General features: G+C 41.7%; 1 protein-coding gene across 1 annotated transcript in view; it reads right to left on the bottom strand.

Annotated features, from left to right (window-relative positions):
• The window catches only part of trim71 (tripartite motif containing 71, E3 ubiquitin protein ligase), a 39268-nt gene extending 17086 nt beyond the window's left edge, over window positions 1-22182 (bottom strand). Inside the window, exons 1-2 of the mRNA XM_046059036.1 lie at window positions 21239-22182; window positions 20328-21062 (exon numbers count right to left, since the gene is read on the bottom strand). Coding sequence (XP_045914992.1) covers window positions 20328-21062 — 735 coding nt within the window. The 5' untranslated portion in view covers window positions 21239-22182. The remainder of the gene's footprint in view (window positions 1-20327; window positions 21063-21238) is intronic.
• Between the last annotated feature and the right edge of the window lie 2313 nt (window positions 22183-24495).

The following is a 24495-nucleotide window of genomic DNA, read 5'->3' on the forward strand; positions in this document are numbered from 1 at the left end:
CCCCCCCCCCCCCCCCCCCCCCCTAATTACTGAGAAAAGACCATGAATGATAAAGAAGTCATCCATATGCATGTGTTACCAGGGAGGCTCAAATAGGCCAAAACACAGAGCCAGAAGAAGCACAGAAGGACTAAAGGGCAGCAAAAATAGATCAATACTCATTCTGGACCATCTTTGAACATCTGAGGACGAGGGCCATAAAGGGATGTTGCTCCTGTTTCCAAACCATTTATTACCGTAACTAAGGTAGCAACAGTGTCAAGCTTGTTGAGATTTCTGCGTGTAAGCTTTTAGTTTCACCTGTATTTCATTTTATTATCTCTCTCTCTGTGTCATTCATTTTATTTACACACAATTTTTTTTATACACATACACACACACACTCTTACATTCACCAGTGTAAACGACATATGAAGTAGAAGCAGCAGTGATCATGGTTCACAAAAAAAGTCCCCCAGTCCCTCGGGATAAGGAGAAGTGTCATTTAACCTTTTTTCCTAAAACCTAAAGCTTTGCTTTAAACTCCTTGTCTGAATGTTGCTTGTTTATAATTAAAGGCTAATTAAATATGTGCCATCATATCCAAAAGAGACACCAGATCAATGTCCTCCAATAGCAGGAGACCTGAGTGGATGGGGAGGGGCCTGCAATCAATCCATCAATAATGGCTGTTCCCTCAGGGAGCGGCATAATCTAATGACACACACACACACACACACACACACCCCTCCCCCTTTATCTGACTTCCTCCTTCTTTCTGCCTTCTCCATAAGCTCCTCTTGGATCCTTTTCTTCTTGTCCTTTTCTCAGCACCACTCTGTCACTCAGTGCCCTCCTCTTCTCCCCCCTCCTGTCCTAACCCACCCCCGTTGACATCTCCTAAATTCCAAGGGGACGGGACACACAAAAGCAAGGAATGCAGCTGGACTGGAGTGGAGGAGGAAGATGGAGATAGACGATGATGGACACAAGGCCGAGGCAGCTGGGGGTGAGGGACGGGAAGATTGATGGCGCACGGACAGCACGTATTCTGGTGAGCGATTGGGCCATAGCAGCAGATAAGCAGCACTCAGATCGCCAAATAAAGTGGTTCCAATGCTGACGATTACATGACAAGTGGTTTAATGAGCTATATATTTTTATGGTGATGAGAAAGCCGAATCTGACATGAAAACTCTGACCTGCTTACTTGCTGTTTGTGAAGTGCATAGGCATATAAAGTATCTAAAGTATTCAAAATTGTATCCACAAAAACCTGTCGCAGGCTACTTAATTTTCTAGTAATAATTTAAAAGGTATCTTATCCCAATTAAAACACCATCGGCTGGTAGCTCTACAAAATTTTCATTCACTCAAACTTTTATTTAACCAGGATAAAAAAACTCCTTGAGATTAAAAATCTCTTTTACAAGAGTGTCCTGGCAAGTGGCAGCAGCGCAGTTACAAATAGATACAGAGACACTTACAGGTAAATACACAGACACACTTTCACTCTTCATATTCAAACAACGTCATCGTAAAAAACTAGGTCCTAAATCAATTTAAAAACAGTGACAGACAGACTGCCTTTCTGCAAGGTCCTTTAAAAAGCCTTTAAAAGAATAACTGTAGTTCATTCTGAAGCTGATTCCATGCTGCTGCAAAATTAAAAGCCTTTTTGCCAAAGTCAGTGCGGGATTTAGGGACAGTCAATAAAAACAGATCCTGTGAGCGCAGGTCATATGTCCCTGCAGGCCTCGGGATGATGTAAGGGTTCAGATGAGGAGGAAGAAGTCCTAACACTGCCTTATAAATAAAAAGATGCCAGTGCATCCAACACCGAATGGAGAGGGAGAACCACCCGACCCGAGAATACAGCAAACAGTGATGAGTGAGATTTTAAGTTTGTGATGTATCTCAAGGCTCCATGAAACACAGTGTCCAAAGCGTGAAGACACTGGGAGGTTGAATACATGTATAAAATATCACCATAGTCCGAGACAGACAAGAATGTTGCATTTACAAGTTCAATTTAAATTTTTTAACCAAATCTTGGACATGCAATATAAAAGACAGCAATTGGTCAATGGTAATGCCAAACTATTTGTAATGTGACACTTTTTCAATATCTGTACCAGAAAGTGTACAAATGTTTTTAGTTGATTTTCCCAGAGTGAAAGTCAAGACTTTAGTTTCTTTTAGAGTTTAGAACCAATTTTAAAGTAGCCAAATTATGTGGCAAGATCTTAAAAGCGGACTGTAAATTTGTGATTGCTTGACCTAATGCAGACCCAGAACAATAGAGAACAGTGTCATCAGCATAGTAATGATAGTTTGTATTTTTTATATTATTGCAGGAGGTTGTTTGTATAAATGATAAATAGAAGAGGCCCAAGGATTGAGCCTTGAGGCACCCCTTTTGAAATATTTAGGGAGGCAGAAGTGAGGCCGTCTACATGCACACATTGTGTTCTCCCTGATAGGTAACTGTTGAACCATCCCACTGCTTGTTCTAATAGTCCAGTGGAGGTGAGTCTTTGAAGGAGTATTTTATGGTCCACTGTGTCAAAAGCTTTTGACAAAAAAAAAATAAAAAAATAAAAATCAATAAATAGTGCTGCACAGTGCTGTTTACTGTCCAAGATTTTGACCAGGTCATTAACAACTTTTGAAACGGCTGTTATTGTACTATGTTGTTTCCTGAAACCAGATTGAAATTCATTCAGAATATTGTTATTAATTAGATAGTCTTATTTGCATGCTGATGAGTGATTCCATTAATTTAGCTAATACTGACAATTTAGAAATAGGCCTATAGTTATTTATGTTTGCAGGATCACCACCTTTGTGGTGGGGTGTGGGGAGAACATTGGCAGATTTCCAGATGGCTGGTACTTGATTCGTGGCTAAAGAAAGGTTAATTAAATATGTAACTGGATTGGCTATCAAATCTGCAGCTATTTTTAGAAAATATGGTTCCAATTTGTCTGGACCTGATGATTTACTTCTGGCACGGTTACTGTCTTGAAATGAAATGGTTGAGCTGACAGTGACTGATCAATAGGACATACAGTGGGAGAGCTGGAAACTGGATTATGTAGTGTTTCATAAAGAAATTATTATTATTATTTCATTTTTGTCAATGATGTTTTGGCATCAACAACAATACAAACAAGATGGTACTTCTGTCTCTGTTTTTGCTTCAGTTAATAATTTGATTGTTTTCCAGAACTTGAGGGGGTTATTTAAATTTTTGGATGTTTCAGAAAAGAAATAGGCAGATTAGGCCTTACGGATTTTTACAGTGCATAAATTATGTAAATGCCAAAGTCAGACTTTAGCTTTGACCTTCTAGCTTGAGCCCAGGCTTGATTTCGCTCAAGAAGAAGGTCTGACAATTCATTGCTAAACCAAACATTATTTCGCCCTTTCACTCTGTCTTTTGAGTGGGCCATGCTTGTTCACCAGGCCTATGAAACCATCATAAAAAAAATGTCCAAGCATTTTCAACATCATCAATAAGGCTAATTCTCCCCAATCAAAATCATACAGATCATGTAAAAAGCCTTGCACTGAGAACTGCTTCATTGCCCTCTTAAAGATTAAGCGCAGCCTTGTTTTAGGAATTTTTGTGTTCCTTACTGATGCTATAAGACAATGATCGCTTATATCATTGCAAAAACAAAGGCACAGGAGTATTTGTGAGGGGCATTTGTAAAAATTGGCCCCTTACTGAAAATTTTTACCAACAATGGATGTAACACGGTAGTTACATTCAGAAACAGACAGAACGGAAAACAGACAGAATCGTCGCAAAGTAAATACGGCGACATGCACAGTAGAAGTGTAGGCAGATAAGTGTTATTTGCACAGTACAATTTTTTTTTAATAAAAATGCCAAATCAAAAACTCTGTCAGCAGCATCCTGTTTCTGCTTTGCATGGCTTATGAGACCCAATCAGAAGGCCAAACGTGACCGTCTGCATAATTGTTTTTAAAGTCCTCTGTTTTTGCCCGTCTTCACTAAAACGAAAGTTTCACGACATAAAACGGGGTCGGCAGCGTTTTCAAACTTCTCCGTTTTAGATCTTCATTTTCTCTGTTTTAGTCTGGATGGGAAGTGCAAACGTAGCAAAAGGTCTCTGTTTTAAAATGAAAATACAGTTGTGTGGATGGGTCCTAAGTATTTTTGTTTCAGAGCTGAAATTGTCAGAGTAACTTTTGTAGTACTACAGGAGACGACAAAGTAAAGTTGTGCTGGTAGTTTTTTCCTTGACGAGGAAAGGAGGGTCAGAGGGCCATAGTTTTAAGAGTCACTGTAAGCTATTAAATGTAGTGGTTGGAAAAGGTCAACCTTTGTTTTTATTTTCTCCAATTATAGCTACTGTTTGTGTGAAGATAATAAAAACATGGTTATTTATGGTGGAGGGACAGTCATGCATTTTCCTCCAGTCACTCAGGGAGGCTCAAGGTAAAGTATTATCAATAAATAACGAACAGTCCCTTGCATTTCCAACTTTCCCAACTATTATACATTACAAACGTGCAACCCAAATTTTCTTTACAGCGACTGAATGCTTTACGAGTACACATATGCTGTTAAATGTTTTAGTAAAAGGTTTTTGCTGTGTGTAGGTGTGTCGATGTGTGATTTCAGTAGGATTGGATACATGGTGTTTTTAAAAAATCATATTCATTTAAAACATCCATGTTGCTCATGAGATATTATATGGCCTATTCAGAAATCAATAGTATATTGTGTCTGTATTATCTCATGTTTACAGTTTCCATTTGTGCATGTGGAAACATGGCAAAATGGAAAACAGAAGTCTGGAGTCCTATTTCACAGAACTAGATCTTATGACAAATGGCTCCAAGAGGCTTCAGATATCTAATGCTATCTGCTGCTTATGTGTTGTCAGCAGCACAACAGTCCTCGAGGTGAAACACACTCACTCATACACACAAGTTGTAGATTATATAACATACCGGCCTCTTGGAACCACAGTCAATATTATTGACTTGCACAGGATACTGGCTCTTCCCAGAGGTCTTCATGGAGGGATCCTGTTCCTCCTCTACTTGCCTCTGTCTTTATCTGTCTTTCTCTCAAACCCATCTTTCACAAGCTTTAAGACATTTGCCACATAAAAAATAAATAAAAAATTTAACCTATCAGACAAAAATGCAGCACACACACACAAAACAAATTCTTTGCAATTCAGGAATACAGTGGCTCCATTACACATGTGGTACTCGAAGAGACCAGGCATTTCACAGCCATGCCATGCACTCGACACACCGGATACCCTCACACATGCAAGAACACACCAGAAACTTCCAGTGTGCATGTGATACAGAAATGTAAAAAAAAAAGATACGAAATAGGCGTGGTGTCCTGCTAACTAGGTTGTAAATTCCACAGACAACACCCTTGAGGGGAGGCCTTCAGGCTGAGGCGACTCACCTACAAAACTTATCACATATTTGCATGTAGCATGCTAGGGCTAAAAGATTTTGAAAAAGATATGATTGCGATTAGGGCTGAAACAATTCATCAATTAATTCAATTACTAAAATGCATCGAGGCAAATTCTTTGCATTCGTTTAATCCATATAAACTGCCACCAAGCAAAAGTACTTCTTAACCGTGAAATAATCTACAGAAGCTTCGAGTACTAAAATCATCGTTAGCTGCAGCCCCGATATTTTTAATGATATTGCAATTATGAGATTCTAATTGTTTGATTTGCGCCATATTGATTTCGTGAAAATTTTGATTAATATTTCAGCCTTAGAGCATGCGCTAATAAAAAAAAACACAAAGACAAAAATGTTAACATTGGTGCAAAATGCAGAACACATACACAGAAACACAAAGTGAAATACAGACTTTGCTGTCGGAGAGGGACTGGAACCAGCAAGCCATCACCAGCCATAAAGCTCTGAGCAGCGGGGCTTGGCTACGTTAGGGGAAGTGAGTTATTGTATTTCATTAGTGCACCGGATGTTTCCTCTCTGCCCATTACACTCTTCCATTATGAGTTTACACTTAGACACACCCACATATGTTGGGGGTGTTTGTGTGTCTTCTCATAAACCAAAGAGATGCCTCCAAAAGAATTTAAGGACTATTTGTTAGTTTTATGTCACTGTAAATCATTGAAGAAAAATAATATTTTGGGTTTTGGAGTGTTTGAAGAAGTCACCTTGGGCACTGGAAACAATTATGGTGGGCATTTACACAATTTTCTGTCTAAACAATATATATCCTAAAAATAATTGACATTTTTAATCAATAATGAAAATAATTATTAGTTTTAGCGACAGATTCAAATAATACTGAATTATCTACACTCTAGCTTGGCAAGGTCAAAATACTGAAATCTTCAAACAACGTTAATATAAAATGCATGATGACTATGAGCCTGGCCTTGTGCTCACACAGAGGGCAGGCAGCAGTAGGATCTGCCCCCTCTCCCCCCTCCCTCTGGGAACTGGGGGAGAGGGCACGAGCTCAACTAGCCAGTAAAAATCACTCAATGCAGCACTCACTGCCTGTATGCACAGCCGAGTGGGGGGAAGGGACCAGGGCCATGTAATGTCACACTGTGGTGCCAGAAAAACCAGGGCTGCTCTGGGAACTGCGAAAGCACGTTCTTAACCACTGTTCTCTGACAGTAAGATGCTCAGACATCTGCAATTGTCAAATGACATTTCTCAACAGTTTCCATCTCACTCTACACCTCGTCTTTCGCGTGCAAGAAAAATGTATTTCAAATGAAGTGGAAGAATATGTTTAGCAATGCCTTTTCAAATTCATGGTTTGCATGACTTCAAACTCAACTGACAAATGAAAGGATTTTCTCAAGGAAAGTTGTTAAAAGTTGTTTTGTGCAATCTTTGTCAAATCCAGAATGCATTTCCTGCCATTCATCTGTTAAGCACCCTATTCTCACTTTAAATCAGACATTTACTGGTTATCGGAATACCAGCTCCTGATCAATCTGACTGAAGCCACGCTAATGAGCTTGCACAGATAATGTATGTGTTTATCTTTGTAATCAAACAACCACAGTGGAACACTTTAATTTCTAGGGCTGACCGCGAATAGTCGAAGATTCGATACTTCCATGGGCGGAGCCCGATTTGACTGTCTATCTCAGAGTCGAAGCTTCGCAGCGAAACAAGCATCATGACATTTTGGCGATATGGGGGTGCTCAACATCTGATTCTACATAGAACTACTAGTTTTCTCCCAATAAGTTAATATACAGCCTATTACAATACACATTTCAACATTTAATGCTGTAAATAAACATGCAAAAAGAAAAAAAACTTTCAATGAAATGTTTTTAAAGTGCATGAATAAATCCAAAATTGTAACCCTAACCGTGGGTCGTCAGTGCGCATGTGTAGGTGTAGTGTTTGTACAGTCAGTGGTGTAGCCTAGTGGCAGTGGAGGAACACTTGATGAAGAGACTGAGCATCAGCTTCACCGGTGTTGTGCCGAGATAATTTGTCACCGTTGATGAACCACACAAAAGGATTTTATATCGTTTTTAAACACCTGGCAACTTGAAATAGACCCGCAAGGAACCGCGGCATGCATGCAATTGCGGCAGCACGGAATGCACGCAAAACTCTGCATGAGACTGGTGAATGACAGGCGAGAGAGAAAAGATGTATCAACATCAACAATAAGCCTCAGTTTAGCTTCAGCTCGCAATGGACGTGCACAAAAACACATGATTCGACTATAGGCAGGACTTGACGATTCTGATTCGACTATGTAAATCCTTAGTGGGGGACAGCCCTATTAATTTCACATTAATTATATATTTGATACTAAATATGCCACATTAGACAGATAATACTGTTGGTGACCTGTTCTTAAGTAAGAAAGATGTGAGCTTATTTTTACAGATGAGATCAAACTCCAGCAGCAGTGTGCCGGGGATCAGGTTAGCAGGATTTGATCTGTCAAGAAACTGTTACGAAAATGATTTTAACCCGAAGAAACTATATCAATTTCTGTTCAGAACAGCCGGGAAGTAGTGTTCTTAAACTATGGGTATTAACTGTGTGGATGTTCATAATCCGTGTCAGTGCCTAAGGCCTATGCACACTTTTTTTTTAACTAACTGTCAACAAACAAAAACAAGAAAGGTCAGAAATGTATAGACAACATTCCTGGCTGATGTCAGATGTGTGCGTGTGTTTAGCAGTTTCATCCAAAACACATTTAAGAAAGGCGGCTACTCTTGAAAAAATGGACATATCCTTACTTACAATTTCACCTGGAAGCTGTCCTATCAACTTGCTGGCCACTGAGCAGTCCACTCAAGCAACTGGGGCTTATGTGCCTTGCTTCAGGGCACCAAAACGTTAATGAGGGAGGGGTGAGTGCTACTCATTCAGAACCGCACCTGGAATCATGCCAGCCCAGGATAGATTAAGTGACTGTGCAGTCAGTTTGTCTGTTTTCTTTCTGTGCAACCGTAACCATTTTCAAAGGCTAAGATTTTAGATAACTATACAGACAAAATGAAGTGTTCTGTGAAAACATATTTCACACAGTCATACGTTTAAAATGTGGGTTTCTCTTTTTAATATATAATTCATTTTTAATAAACAATAATGACAGCAGCAGTTTTAAAAAAATCAGAACATGCTGTTGTTTCCCTCTGAGAAACGGTTTATCAAATATTAAACCTGTCTGAGAGCTGCATCACAAATACGTTGACATTTTACAAAAGTCGTGTCAGGTAAGACTGCCCTGCTTTTCAGAGTAACGCATAACTCGCGTCACGCCCCATTCCAACACATCAGACAGGTGTCGGGAAGCTTGGCTTTAGCACTCGCACACAAAACAATTTCTTCCTCTATGAAGAAAATATTACATTCTGGAGTGTTTCCTGCACCAGCACATCAGGCGGATTGAGAACTGTCCAAACTCGCTAAACCATTTTGTATCAGTTATAGTGAGGGTTGAGAACTAAGGAAGGGGAGGAGGATTCACGAAGTAACTTCATTTATGAACGGCTCTCAGCAATCCTGGGAATACCACCTGCCAGACAAAGCTCCTTTTATGAAGTCACAGACCCCTACTTTCTGAAACACCCTTCATATCTTGTTCACATACAGTTGATCCCTTCCCTCTCTGTTCCCTCCCTCATTCTTTTCTCCCATTGCTATTTTCCTTCCTCCTGCTGCTGCCCCGCCCTCTCGTGGCAGCCTCTGTTGGCTTGTTGCCACATACATAACAGACACACACACGGACAACTCTGCTGATGTTTTGAAACTCAGCGAGATACGACATTGGGGGCAGTGGCTGTAAGCCAGCGATCTGATTGGACGGCCCCACAGCGGAGTAGGAAAACAAACCACAGTCAGCTGGCCTCCTTATCCAGCGAGCGTGTCGCTGACCGTTGTGCACTTAATACTTGAGCACTAGAAAGTGGAAGTGAGAGGGTGGGAGAGATGGGGGAAGGAAAAGAAGAAGGAGTTCAACAACAACAAGAAGGTGAAGAGAAGGACAGAGAAACATGAGAGGGAGTCACAGCTTCGGGAAAAGAAGGGGATGAAATTGAGAAGCTGTGTGAATGAAATGTAGAGCAGCTGAGATGTAACAAATGTGCATAGTCACAAACCAGCTACTCTTACTGTGACATTAGTGAGCATAAAGGCCCACATGCTTAATGACCTGGCAACTGCGTGCCAACATTTTCCACCGGTCCAGAAACGGTAAAATAACGATGCTACATTTGCACGACATTGACAGATTTGTACACTGCTCTGTCCCTGAGCGCTCCTATATCCAACGTCTGTCGCACACCTACACACGTACATATCTGACATACCAACGTGGCAGCCTAAAGAACATGGCCTTTACAGGAAACACAGAAAAGTCCAAAAATGCCAAAACAATGAAGCAATATTGACCGAACGCCGAATTAATACATCATTAGAATATGGGTATGGTTCGTTCTTTGATCATTTCTTTTCAAAACGAAAATCAGAAAAAAACAAAAAAAACAACTCATGTCGTTTTTTGGTTTTTAAGTTTTAATACCAAAGCGGAAAAACAGATAAACAGAGAACAAAAAACCCCGGGAAATATACTGATTTTGATATTTAATGTGTCTGATTAGTTTAGCTTTGTGCGATACACTTGGTAAACCTGCAGTAGATACACTTGGGCGAGGGCGGTGCTTAATTAAATGTAATTAAGATGAGCTTGAACATCAACATAGGTGGGTTTTTAGTTAGAAAAACAGGAGCCTCACCATTCAGTTTGTAACTCACTAGCAGCTGGGACATGAACAGGGAGGCCTCAGAAGTTGCCTAAGAATCCTCCGGTTTTTAAGACTTCTTCAGTATCAAATTAATTTAGTGATAGTGGTCAGAACATACAATGGTACACAGCAAACATGAACATCGGTGAACTGTATATTAACGAATCATACACGGATTAAAAGGTTCGGGTCATCTTCGTTCAGCTTTTCTGCACTGTTTCCACCTGACCTGTATTTTCTTTGTGAGATGGAAGAATTTAGAAAGTTGCATGGCGCTGCGGAGAGCCTCTAGCTGCAGTAACACATGGATTAGGCATTTTATAACATCGGACTTCATCCAGCCAGAGGGAACGACCACTGACTATCCAGTGTGCCGGTTCGACTTTGAATTTTATGCAGCAATAGTGTATTGTTGACTAAATTTAATTCATAAGTTATCCAGGCATTCAGGTGTGGGTGTGTTGTTTCAGGTACCACTGAGATGATGAAATATGATTCAGTGAGGTCAGTTTGCACAATAGATTGAAGATTTGAAGGCTTATCAGACAAACACAGCACAGTAGTTTCTTAAGCTACGAGGAAGGACTTTACAGCGCTGGTGATCCCGGCATCCCGGGCAGCGATCGCGAGTTGAACGGCAGAAATATGACGTTCCAAAGTAGTCTACTAGGAGAGTGCACATTTGAAAAGGGTTAGACCAACTGTGTATCGCAAATTTCTGTAAACAAACTAGCATAGTCTGGGCCCAATATTAAAAAAATAAAAAATAAAAAAAAAGGTGGACAAAGGAGGGACAAATTGTGGATGGAAGCTGTGCAGTGTCCCCCAAATTGGGTTGAGAGCTTTAACGTCAAATGTGTTAACAGCACAATCCCGTTGAGTGAGGTCAAATAATTGCCAATTAAAACCCCATTTGTGCCCAGCCACTGAGTAGGAAGTAGCAAGTTCCAGCTTTTGAATGGGTTTTAAATCCCGTTGTCAAAGAGAATGTGATAAATGCCTTCCTTTCTATCCATTAAATTTATATGGGCCAAAGTCCTCAAATGGACATCAAAGCTAGGACACACACACATGCACACTCCCCCTTAGCCTACATGAAACACATTCACAACACACAGGAAACAGGGAATGCTCTGTAATTACTGGGCACATGTTGTACATTAAAATGCTGGAAGTCCAACTTCATATAATCCAACTCTGCTGCAGTGTGGAAACACACACACACACACACACACACACACCCTCTTCAGAGGATAACTACCTACAGATGGGAGATGCTCTTGGAAAGGAAAATTCTGCAGCCTCAAACTCACAAAGATACTTCCAGGAGTGATGAAATGTAATCACTTGCCCCTCAGCAGAAACAGTTTCTAAATCATGTTGAAGAGATTTTCTGCATCCATAATGTCCATTGTCCCTGACACAGAGCAGAAAGAGCGCTGATGAGAAAGGCAGGAGTTGGCAGAGGAAATACCCTGTGTGTGTGTGTGTGTGTGCGCGCGTGTGCGTGTGAGAGAGAGAGAGAGTCCAGGAGGTATAAACTCAAGTTACAGGAATTCCTCTGGCCTTGTATCAGCGTCGGTGTTGGGTTAGGTTTCCTTACAAACATTCTCTGCTAGCGAGCTAAGAGGGGTGGGGGTGGGGGGGGTGGGGAGGTTGAACTGGTGATCACAAAGCCAACCCAGCATATGTTTTAAGTGATGGTCTTCCTCCACGGAGCAACATAATAGAGCAGTAACATTTTACAAAGAAGTACAATAGTGGAAATGCGTGACGAACAATAAAATCCCTAGAACATCCTGCTGTCTTCCTAACTTTACTGCTAGACACAAACGGCACCAGAGGAGATACAAGAGCAATGGTAGGCCGTCAAACTGATTAGTTCAACTTCACCTCATCCTTTAAAACCGTGCATTGTAGGCGCCCATTGCCCAGCAACCACTTTCTGTCTGCTCTCAGTGTGCTTCAGTAACCCCACCACCCGTTCTATATAAAGACAATTTGTGTGTGTGTGTGGTGTTGAGACGGCATGCACGTGCACAGCCAGACGCGTCGTCATAGTGATGGTTTAATCTAAACCACAGAGTGACATTTTGTAGGATCATCATTTCATTGGCTGTCTCTCAGATGGAGCCGCATGGATTTGTGTGTTGGACGGTGACATCACAGCAAGCAGAGGGCACTCCTTTGATGTAATCCAATTTTCCATTTCCACTTCACGCACACAACACGGGACCCTCTCACACTGCCAGTGCTTGATGAGTAACAACTCACATTTACCCAGCTGAAGTAGGCCAACACATTCAACGCATACCCTATACCTTCTTATCAGCGGGTAGCCGACTCCCTTTGCTGCCTAACGAGCCTTATCTTGCAACTGAAACCCTTCATTTCACGGTCAATCTTTCAGTTTCCACCATTTGGGAATCCACGAGGTTCTACAATCCCTGATACCATCTCCTTCAAAATGACCGTAAATTGAACTGTGTGCATTAATAATGGGTTAACTCAAAATGACTGATGTATCTGTCTGCAGAGAACTGGGAGAAAACTCAAGCCAAAGCAAACAAACATGATTTTCACTCCACAGTCTCAATAAGAAAAAGAAACGCATTACAGGTAATGAAGTTAAACATGAAGTGAGAGATTTTGAATGTCCCACCCTGTCAAAGTATCACCCTCCCTGTTTTTCCAATATCAGGGTCTGACCAGAATTCCTGAGTTTGAAGATGATATCAATTCTCAAAAACTGGATCAACTACTATGTATAGACTTTTATAGAGGCGTCACTTTTAGCCAGAACTAGACAAAATGTGTTTATGTTGTGGAGTCATGTTCTGCCATGACGTGGATTTTGCAATACCGTCATCACTGTTTTACCGTTTTAGCATATTAAAACTAATGTGCTTTACTGTGACTGTGATAATGTGCAGGTTAGCATTTGAATGGCAAATAAAACGCCTCTGACTTTGAACCTGGCAACTGAGGGACAGTTGAGAGAGAATGTGTGATCGTTATGCCTCATTTGAAGCCAATAAAATTACCAGATTAGCAGGTTGGATGTGGGAAACTGGTTTTTCACATGGCTTTTTGTGGAACTTCATAGTGCAACGCTAGCAAAGCTAGATTTGTTGCTACATGAAAGCCAACTCTGCTCTCGCCGGTGTTATGTCCCAACTAGAGCCCGACCGATTAATCGTTTTGCAGATATCATCGGCCGATACAAGCTACTTGCAGATATATCTACTTTGGCGTTTATAACAGCCGTTATGACAATGAAGAAAGAGAGTCTGATCCTTCCCTCATGTCATGAGTGTTGCATAGTTTGCCCACCAGAGGGCGCACTGCAGCTCCTCTGTTCAAAACACTGCAGCACCACAGAACAAAACATCAGCTGAGCACAGTCTACCAGAGCTCTGAGCTACAGTGAGTAGTGCTGCGTTCCATTTACCTCGGAAGTTGGAGCTGGGAATGACGTCACACCCGAGTTGGCGTTTCAGTTAACAAGTCAGAAAACATCGCTCGGCCAGCTGTTTGTTTAAGACTAGCCAGGTTAGCTATTGATACGCCGGTTGATTTGAAAAAAAAAAAAAAAAAAAAAAAAAAACACACATTCTGCTGTTGGACAATACTTTGTGTACGAACATTTATATGAGTCAGAAGTACACAGAAGTGCTAACAAACAGTATAAACTACAGCTTTCACTAACTGTTGATACCCCGACAGCCATCTTGGATCACGAAGTCGGGGTAGTGCAGTTGTCCCGACTTTCCGAGTCGGAAATCCGACTTCAGTTCCAACTGGGAACTTGGAAATTCCGACTTCCCATGTCAAATGGAACGCACCATAGCTCCTGCAGCTCTCACACTCAGTGTTCCCGGTGAGTTGGTCATTTGCCAATAGCCCTCATCACTTTTCCTCTTCGGAGACCAGACTTGATAACCGTGTCGTTTTTCACTGCCCTCTCCAGGCTCAGCAGCGGAGGGTTTAATGTTACAGTAACCTAGTGTTAAAGGCTACACTGCTGACAGACGTGATTGTAGATTTATTTCTGAAACAGTTTGGCAGTTCTAGAGACCGGTCCTCTCACTTCTCTCCAATTTATTACTTCTAAATATTTTCTAACATCGCCAACAGCAGATAATGCTGCCTGTTGCTAAATTAGCCGCAAAGCTAATGCCGTGTTTGGTGTTTATCACTGGAGGAGCGCTAACAATAAAGAGCGATCACACTGTCGTGTCTCTAGGTACAGTTGGCGTGTCAAATGATTAAATGTGAGCTGAGCAAGTATCTAACATGCAGTTGCAGGTCCTCGTTGTAGACAGTCATGTAGTATTAGATTAATTCAAGGGCAGCATTTTCTCTTCGTCACTGTATGAAGTGTGTTAAAAAATTGTTTCTGTAGCATTGGATAAAACCTCTCTCTCTCTCTCCACACCGTAAAATTTCTCATCACGATTAATCACATTGTTACATGTAAAATTGAATAATGAATTCTAAAGTACTGTAGTGCACAATTTTAATTTAAATGTACTGCTATATACACAAAATTACAATAACACTTTAAACAAATAAGGTGCTTTTTACCAGCAATATTCTCTTTACACAGTAGCAATAAAATATTTCTTGTAAATCTCAACATAAACATTAATGTAATCAAATATTAAATCAAAGCTATTTGCCACTGCCAGGGCATTACCTTTTATCTAGCTTGTTACCATCACAAGTTACCATCAGAGTCCAATTTTCTTGTTGTTTTTTTTTTCCCCTGAACAGGTATCAGCATCAGGTATCTTTTATCAGGGAGCAGCAGAAACAGTCTGTTCAGTAGGGTTGAGACGATGTCTACAAAACTACATTGAAACATCAGGATGGACTATGGCATGGGAGTGGTGGTGTAGAGGGGTCGGTGCGTGTGTTCACTCGCACAGACTTCACTCGGTTAAAACTTGACTTGAAATGATGTTACAAGTCGCAGTGGATATTTTACAAGCACAGACCAGGTAACGTAAAGCAACATTGAACACAGGGTGCAGATGTTGGTTTCAGTTGTTTGATAGGCTGCGTCATTAACAAGCAAGCAGCTCACCTGCTGCCGTGATGACGGATCGCGGGTGGAAAAATATGGAAAAAAAAGATGACAGCGTAGTCTGCCGAAGCCTCCCTCCGCTGCTTGTTTGGGTGGGTGATTTGCAGGCTGATCAACATCCCGCCCCTCCTGTGACCAAGGGTTTGACTGTATGTGTATATAGAGCCAGTGAGCAACGGACTTTCAAACTAATAACAAAATAAAAACTGCGTTAACGTGCGATAAAATATTTGTCGGCGTTAATTAATGTGTTAACGCGATAATGTGCCCAGCCCTAATATATATTTATACACACACAGAGATACTACTACTAAAATTTATAATTTTTAGTAGTAGTCCTATATTGGTATTTATCGTTTCCATTTCGCTGGCCCCCACAATACATACACTATTTAATGTTCAGTAGTCGTCGTCTATAATTTATAATAAATTAGATATTTTAAAAATGTTTTCTGTAGTTTTATATATTTGACTCTTATTTCTCAAAACTTTAATATATTTTGTTGTACTTTGTTCAAAGTACTATTTCTAACAATATAAGTTTATTTTTAAACTGCATTATATCATGGTATCTTGATGAGGTCTCAACATAAAGGTTAGGGATAATCTTTGCTTATGTTATGAGTTTCTTAAAATAAGGGGGGTAAAGAATATCGGCCGATATATATCTCAGATTTTAAAATCCTCAAATATCAAAATCTGTATCGGACTTAAAAATCTCATATCGATCGGGCTCAACTGGTTTTAAGACTAATTATTTCCCATTCGCATGCAGGTGCTGTGGTCACATAGCAGCAGCTTCTTTTTGTAGGTGGCTGTGATGTAGTGTACTTTAATCATGTTCACCATAGTAGATATGAGATGGGACTTATGGGCAGTAACATGTTTGTGAATGTGTGAAGACTCTGAACAAGTGCTGCTGTATGTAAATGTATTTATGGCAGACGTCGGCGATGTGTCAGAAATGTGTCGGGGAGCCGCTTTGACGCGTCCTTGAGTTGTTCACACATAAAGAGCGGCGACCGCCGATCGATCACTGATTCACCACTGATCACAGCCCGACGGTCACCGACCAGCAAATCGGGGTTAAAATCATGTAGTGTGAACTAGGCTTAACTTGTGAAGCTGCAGCACAGAGCTGTCAAAAGTGTCAGGTCTTATCATTAAGATGTCATTTTACACTGTCAGGATTGATTTCCACTTTTAAAAAGGACTTTTTCACAGCAGACATTAGGGTTGGGCCATTGGTCTACATCAAAACATCGGGATGGATGATGGGATAAGGGCGTGCATGCGGGGGGGATGGTGGTTGTTAAATGTGCATGTGTTCACTCGCACAGACTTTACTCTGCTAAAAACTTGGTAATTTTACAAGCACGGACCGGGTAAAGCAGCAGTGAACACACAGGGTGCAGATATTGGTTTCGGTTGTTTGATAGGCTGCGTCATTAACAAGCCCACAAGCAGTTCACCTGTTGCCGTAATAAAAGATCAAGGATGGAAAAATATGGAAAAGAACAAGTTCTGTGTCTTTTAGGCGACTTTATAAAACATACTGCCGATGGAGAAAGTGGAGTAGATGGGCGAGGGGGGTGGAGACAGAGAGGCGGGGCAAGCCGGTGGATCCGAGGACGGTGCGAAACATTTGTGGTGATTAAAATCTGCTTTCACGTCCCGGCATTATGTGAAAAATTTAGATTTTTTTTGCCGGGGGGCGGGGTTTTACAATCACGATGACTGCTCAACCATCCACCATCTGTCAGCCATTGCTGATGGACGATGGTATCGACTATCGGCCCAACCCTAGCAGACATTTTAACTTCAGGTGTAGCTGATAGCATTTATTTATGGTTCCACTATATTTTGAACAAACATGCAAAGTAGCAGGGGCTGCAAGGTGGAACATATCAAATGCAGCCATTGTTAACGTTTTTAATTACACCTATGCTAAATATCTTCTTGTTGTGCCCTTTTCCGAATCCAATGACCATTTCCCTATGCGTTTGTGGTAAGAATGAGCATTTCAAGCAAAAATACTACTCTATTGTTGCTGGGAACTATTCGACCATTCTTCAAAGATCGGCAGTAAAAACAAGGAAAATATTTTTAATAATTAATTTAATAATAGTTTAATACGATGGTTCCATAAAATTTTTATCATTTAAGACTCTTTGGAAATTGTGACTCATCCCTAGTTTGAGAGTTAAAAGAGGTAAATGACTCGTCATTTAGTTGACCCTTTACTGATTTTGTTTTAACTCTAGTACCACTTTTAGACAGAGACTGAACACTCCCACAGCACCCTAACAAAATCTGTTGTTTAGGTGTTTGAGCAGTGAGGAATAACCATCGTTGCCACCAATCTCCTGGGAGTGGAGAAATTCCTTGGCAAGCTTACATAACACTACAGAGGGGACAGATCCCAGCTCCTGTGAAAAAAACCTCTCCATAAGTCACTCTACGCTGTCCTCTCATATTGGTATGAGGGCCCTGACACACCGCTCGGACCTCAAAGATGTAGCCCAGACAAAAACTGATGTAGCGCCTTGTGTCTTCTGTTAAGAGTTGCACTTGAATACACAGCAAAGGCTGCAGCTGACAGCCAGCTGACTGCAGACATGCATGTATGTTCTGGGCTTGCGTGAGAGAAACCAACTAGTCAGTAGTCTATAATCCAAAGAAAGAAAACAACAAGGAAAGAGTAACTGAACAAACCAGCCAACTGTTTTTGCGCTACTGCAACTCTGATTAAATAAGATGAAAGGATAGCAAAACTTATAGCCAAAATTTGAAATGACAAGCTGCAATGCAACAACAGGACACAGCCACACTGACAAAGTATACTGGGCCCCTTACGAAAGACTCCAACACAAACTAAGAAATGGCATTGTGCGCATTAGGTAAATTTGCATTGGATAAGCAAACTGGGAATTGACCGAACAAACAGAGATTAGAAGGATTTCCACTTGACCCATCATTACCAAATATAAAAATCCTAAAAAGGCCAAAACTGGTCTTTTAAAACAGACTGGGTTTATGAGAAACCGTTTCAACATATGATGGATGAGGAGCAGGGTGACGGACAATGAGTCTGCTTGCTCAGCGCACATAGGTAAAGAAAGACAAGCCTTCTCCTGTGTCATTCCCTCCCCCAGGGCTGAAGCCCAGTGAGTGAGTGAGTGAGTCTTTTATGGGAAATGAAGCCCTTACTGGGAAGCTGAACCCACCTATTTACTGGCAATGGACAAGGGTGTGTATGGGGGTGGGGGTCACAGAAAAATAAAATTAATTGGAAATCTGAACTGGGCTTTTGTGACTTAACGCTAAATTAATGTTTAGAAAACTGCAGACAGAATAACTCATTTATTGATCTGTTTATTCGTATTCAGCACATTTTACACCAAATTAACTGACGTAAAAGAAGGATGAGCTTTATCGTATGACTGCAAAAAAAAGGAACATAGAATTTCATTGGTGAATGTGCAAGGCAACATTTCAACACTACGTGTTTTTACATGGTTCACTTTGGCTAAAAAAATTTTTAAAAAATAATGTGTTCGCCCCCAACACTACAAGCCATCCTGCTCCTGTTTTCAAACCCACCAATTTTCATCTGGTTCACTGCATACCCTCTGTGTGCACAGAATCAATGTTTAAGATATCTTATATAATGCCTCATTCACACATACAGATTCAGAGCAGCAGGCTCTCTCTCGTCTCTCACATACCTCCAGCTGAGGGCATCTTTAACAATGAGTATTTGACCACTAGTGGCGCTATCAAGCAATGTTTTTAGGAGTGGGTCTCCGTTTTGTTTGTCGTGGACGCACAAGGATTCACAGAAGAGCACGTGGGTAACAATACACATTCCTGCCAATGGTTTCATATTATTTCACTAATAACTCACTGATAGGTGGCTGTAACATGCCAAGAAGCATAGCATTGTGCCTGAAAAGGCAAGGAAGAAGACTATAAGCTAGCAAATATGCGTGTAATGTCATAATTCACAAATGTTTTATGAGGAAGGACATGTGTTTATTATGCCTCAAAGCTGCACACCGTGCATTTTGGTGAGAAACACTGAATATAAACACAATTTGTTTGTTTACAAGAGAACTCCACCGGGCAGCTTTAATTTACATACTAGTTTTTTTTCCTCTCTCACACTAAAAAGTCCTGCCAACTTGCAAGCTGTGGCCCATACACTAAGATCATCATCCAAATTGAGTTTACAAAAATGATTTGCTTCTACGGTGGAACCAAAATGAGGACAATTGGTTATCACCAGCTGCTGTTAAAACCAAGAACTTCTGAGCTCCTCAACAGAAACCAGAAGTGGTACAAAAATGACATTCCAAGACCCCCTACCAATGCTATTTGTTATTCTTCCTGACCATATGACTAAACCAAGAAAAGCTGGTTTCCTGTTTTACAGGCCTTTGTAGTTTACGTTGCCCAGATCACATGGTAGGAAAAAAGGAACTTTGGGCCCCCATTTCCAACTTGTCTTTCCCATTATCAGAGAAATGCTAGATCTCCATAATATGTCCATGGATAGGACTTCTAACATTCATAGAAACATGTGTGCAGTTACAGGGGCCTCTCTTTGCCCAGACTGGATGGTGTGGTTCAGATTAAGCAGACTCTGCATGTGTCTATGCTTATAAGTGTGTGCGTGCACGCTGGGTCTGTGTGCGTATAAATCCAGCTCAGCACACATGCCTGTTGGTCTCCAGGGAACTAGGTGAAGAGCCATTCAGCTCCCTTTGAACCTAAGGCCTAAGGCCATATGGACCCCAGTATGTTTCTAAACTACACACACAATCCTGTCACATTATGGGAGTGTGTGTGCGCTCAATAAATACACTAGTATGAAGTACATGCATATATTTTTATCATTTCTAAAATGTGTTATTCATGTGAACAGCCCTTCTTCTGTTTTATTCTTATGCTCTACTCACCTCATTGTCATGGTGTTGGCAGAAGCTCATGCGATCCTGAAACAGGGACAGTAGGGCAAAATTGTTCTGGAGGGACTGGGCGAGGGACACCGACACCCCAGGCTGCCCTGGGTTGCCGTTGGCATTGACCCGGCCCAGGTGGAGGTTCTCTCCCAGGCGCTCTATAAAGTGGTCTTTGGTCAGCCGCACCCTCTGGTGTGCACGCACACAGTTGTCACACAGATACTCCTGGCAGTCAAGGCAGTGGGAGGTAGCTGGGTTCTCCTCGTCACAGGAGCTGCATTGAGGTTCTCCCAGGTGGTGAGGGTGCAGCAGGCCTCCATGAGGGAGATGGAAGCTGGAGCCTCCGCCTAAGCCTCCTCGGAGGTGGTGGTGGCCATTCTTGTTCTGGATCTGCTCCTCAGAGCTCACCACCACGTCCAGCAGGTTGCTGAAGAGGAAGTTGGAGGAAGGCAGGGAGTCCACCCCGGCCTCAGAGATGGACACCTTCTGGTCGCAGGTGGGGCACCGCAGCTTCAGCGGGTCCCCAGGACTGCGCTGGCCCTCCAGACACTGCCTGCAAAAGGCATGGAGGCAGGGCAGGACGTGGAGCCTCCTGGTGGTCTGGCTGGAGGAAGACGAGGTATGTGAGGAAGATGAGGAGGTAGATGAGCTGGAGGAAATAGGTGCAGAGGAGCCGCAAAGCTCCTTGCAGAGAGGGCACGTCTGCAGGTCCGAGTCTGGAAACGAAGCCATCTGCAGCGTTACGGAAACACAGGCTAATTTTAAAACATGCGCAGAAATAAGGCTGAGGTATTCATTTGGGAACAGATCGGCCCGTTATGTGTTGTAGGAAAAAAGTTGCATTTGAGGTAGATTCATGGAGGTTTCAAAGTCAGTTCAACAGTAAAAAACGGTGCTCATCCACTCACAGATGTCTTTATAACTCTGACCTGATGCAAAACAATGAGGTAGCCAATTTCTTCAAAGATTGTTTCAGAGGTAATAAAAAGAAATATCCATAGGCTGTTAAGATCGTATCAATTCAGCTGTGTAAGGCGTTTTTTTGGGAGGGGGGGGGGCGTCCGCATAATTGTTTTCAAATAAAACCAACAATGGACGATGCTGGCGCTTCTGTGGAGGAAAAAGTCGAAGTCGTGTCCGATGGTGTTTCGCCGAGGCTCATAAAATAAACCCGAAACTGCAGAGCCGTAGGGTCAAAATACTGGGGGCTCCGTCTCTGCTCCCCCACCGACTCGGCAACATGACTACGGGGCTCTGCGCTACAGAACAGCACCCAGGCGAGTAACGTTATCAAACAATGTGTAATGTAGTTTTGTTTTATTCACAACGATTGAGGCCCGTGTTGTCGTTGTGGCGTTTCTCTCTGGTCCACCACGTCGGGCGCAGCCAGCGGTCGGTGGGTAGTCGCAGCGCGAGCCTCGGACAGCAAGACCGTAAATTATTCATCAAAGCAACGATCTCATACCGTGCCTCGGGTCACTAAGGCATCAAAAACAAACACAGAGAGTCTCCGATACAGCCCAGAACATCAGACAGGACGTCAATCTCAAGTCTCTGCCGGTGGATTCCCCGGTCCCACTTGTGAAGAGGCCGCTTCCAGCTCTCCTTCCCCTTTGAGTCTGTCCTCTGGTCTCCCTCCGTGGCTCTCTCTGCGTGGAGGAATGCGCAGGAAAACGGTCCCCTACAACCGGGAAACACTCGGTCCAAAGACCGCCAGGACCTTAATATCGTCCCATACTTCGTTATTGTTGCCGGTGTTTGCTCTCAGGTGAATTAACATCAACATAAACATGAGGTGTGCGCTCTCGTGGGCGCGTGTTGCTCGTGCTGCAGCTCCTCGAGCCGCTCTTATCCGACTGAGGTGAAAAAAATGGACCCACTTCCGCCCTAGGGAGGAGAGGAGGGTGTGCGCCAAACGCTCGCTCCCGATAGTGAAGGGAGTGTGGTTATGTGCGCGTGCGTGCGGGCTGCTCACGGCGTCTGAGTGACAATAGGTGTGCCAACAGTTAAAAATTGATCCAATTGTTTGAACATTACAATGGGAAAGGTTAAAGTAAATAAAACGGGATAAAACCCACTCATTTATTTTTATTATATTTACTGTTCCCCAGGAAATAGCTACAGCGGATAAAGTTAATTATGATTGACGTTCAAACAGTATTAAGTATTTAGTGAACCCAAGCCCTCCAGCTGGCAGACTGGTGGAGGTTAATGGCTACTGAAAGGCCTCAGAATATTTATTTCAATTGATGTCAAGTGAATGATGTAAATAAACACATTTCCACCATAGACAATAAAGTTAACCTACAGTGTAATCTGTGTGTAGTGATTAGAGTTTTGTTCTAGGACATATGCTGCCGCTTTTTTAAATCTGCACTGAAGTTGACTGCCTAACCATGTAAAGAGAGAAGCCTCTCATATTATAACACACACATATGTCAATAATATTTAAATGAGCCCTTATTTTGTTGGTCCAACTAAAAACATTTTTCAAGTGAAGAAAGGGGGAACTATAAAATTTCAATGATAGCTACATTTAGAGTAAACAGTGTTCTGTGTACAGGCTATTGATCTGCTTTCCACCCCCCTCTTTCTGAAACAGAGGTGGGAGCAGAAACACAAGAGAGGCCTGTAAAACTGGAAGAACTCATCCCAAAAACCCATTAAGTTATTATTCAGCAGAAGAAGTGACGTAACATGAGCATTTGAGCGAAAAGACTGCATCCACACGTTCTGCTGTCACTCCACAAGTTGCATTTTTCTTCAAGTTAATCATCCTCTCACATCTTAGAGGCATATAGCATTTGATTTGGCTACACCATAAGCACATGTCAGGCATGATGTTATTTACATCCTGCAGAGGAAAATGGTGAAAAAATGAAAGGATTAATCAATAGTTCATTGACTTTGGAGAAAGAGGCTTTGTTTGTTGTAGCTTCTATGTATACAAAAGCAGTATTTTGTACTAAGAACTAATTGAATACGTACTTACAAAGAGTTCTCTCACAAACGTTTGATTCATTATTAAACGAGCTGTACATCATTACAGCCGTAGGCAAAATTCTCCCTTGTGCTCTTGCGGTAAACTTCTCCAATACAACTTTATTTTCTGCCGTATTGGAACTTTGTCTTTCACACAACACGAAATTAAGATATAGAACATTTGAAATAACATGTAAAACATACACATATAAACCATCTCCACTATAGGAGAGTTTTTTCTCTATTTATCAAATCATCATTCTAACTTTGAAACAGAACAAAATGTGGAAACATGCACATTACAATTCCTCGAGACCAATGGTGATGATGTATTTAAAATGGCTTCTTTTCCCTGAACAACAGACCCAAACCGAGGATATTCAATTACAACGTGACAAAGAAGAGCAACATCCTCACATTTGAGAAGCAGAACCCAGTGAATGTGTGGCATGTTTGCTTGAAAAATGACAACAATTAGTCGATTATCTCAAAACAGCTGCTGATTGATTTTCTGTCAACTGGCTACTTGAATACTCGACTGATTGTTTGGGCTCTGCTCTGCACCCATAGTGGATAAAATTATGTTTTAGATGTTATTGCACGGAGGATACAGCGAGGGATTGTGGACAGCAGAATGTGGTGCAGAAAAAACAAGGACTTAAAACTGTGGGGTTAGGTCATTATCTCATCGATATCATATGAGACACTAGACTAATTTAATTTGACATAGGTCACAAATGTGACTGCATTTGTCTGCGGGGTTAAAGGAAAGAACAACAGCGACTCAGAAAAAATAAAAGAATGGCGAGCTGATTTACAGCAATCTCCCAAGGTCGTCAGAGTAAGTGAAGGCAGATTAAAGGATGAATTGTTTTGAAAAAATGCCAGAGGTTATGTTAATATGTCAAAGTGAGAAAGCACTCCTCCGGCAAAAATACTCCAGAAAGCAGTATGGTGTACGTAGGCCCTTCATAAAGCCACTACAGGCAACTGATGAGCCCATGACTCTGACTGCAGTGAAAAAATAACACAAACAGTTCTATGTTAGGATTATCTCCTCATATCATCTGACTGAATGGTTGGGGTGGGGGTGTGTGTGTGTGTGTGTGTGTGTGTGTGTGAGGGGGTTACACTTTGCTTTTAGCATTTATAAGGACTATATAAACATTTCAGAATTGGTTTA

Source organism: Micropterus dolomieu, linkage group LG09 (assembly GCF_021292245.1).
Source record: "Micropterus dolomieu isolate WLL.071019.BEF.003 ecotype Adirondacks linkage group LG09, ASM2129224v1, whole genome shotgun sequence".
Lineage (NCBI taxonomy): Eukaryota > Metazoa > Chordata > Actinopteri > Centrarchiformes > Centrarchidae > Micropterus > Micropterus dolomieu.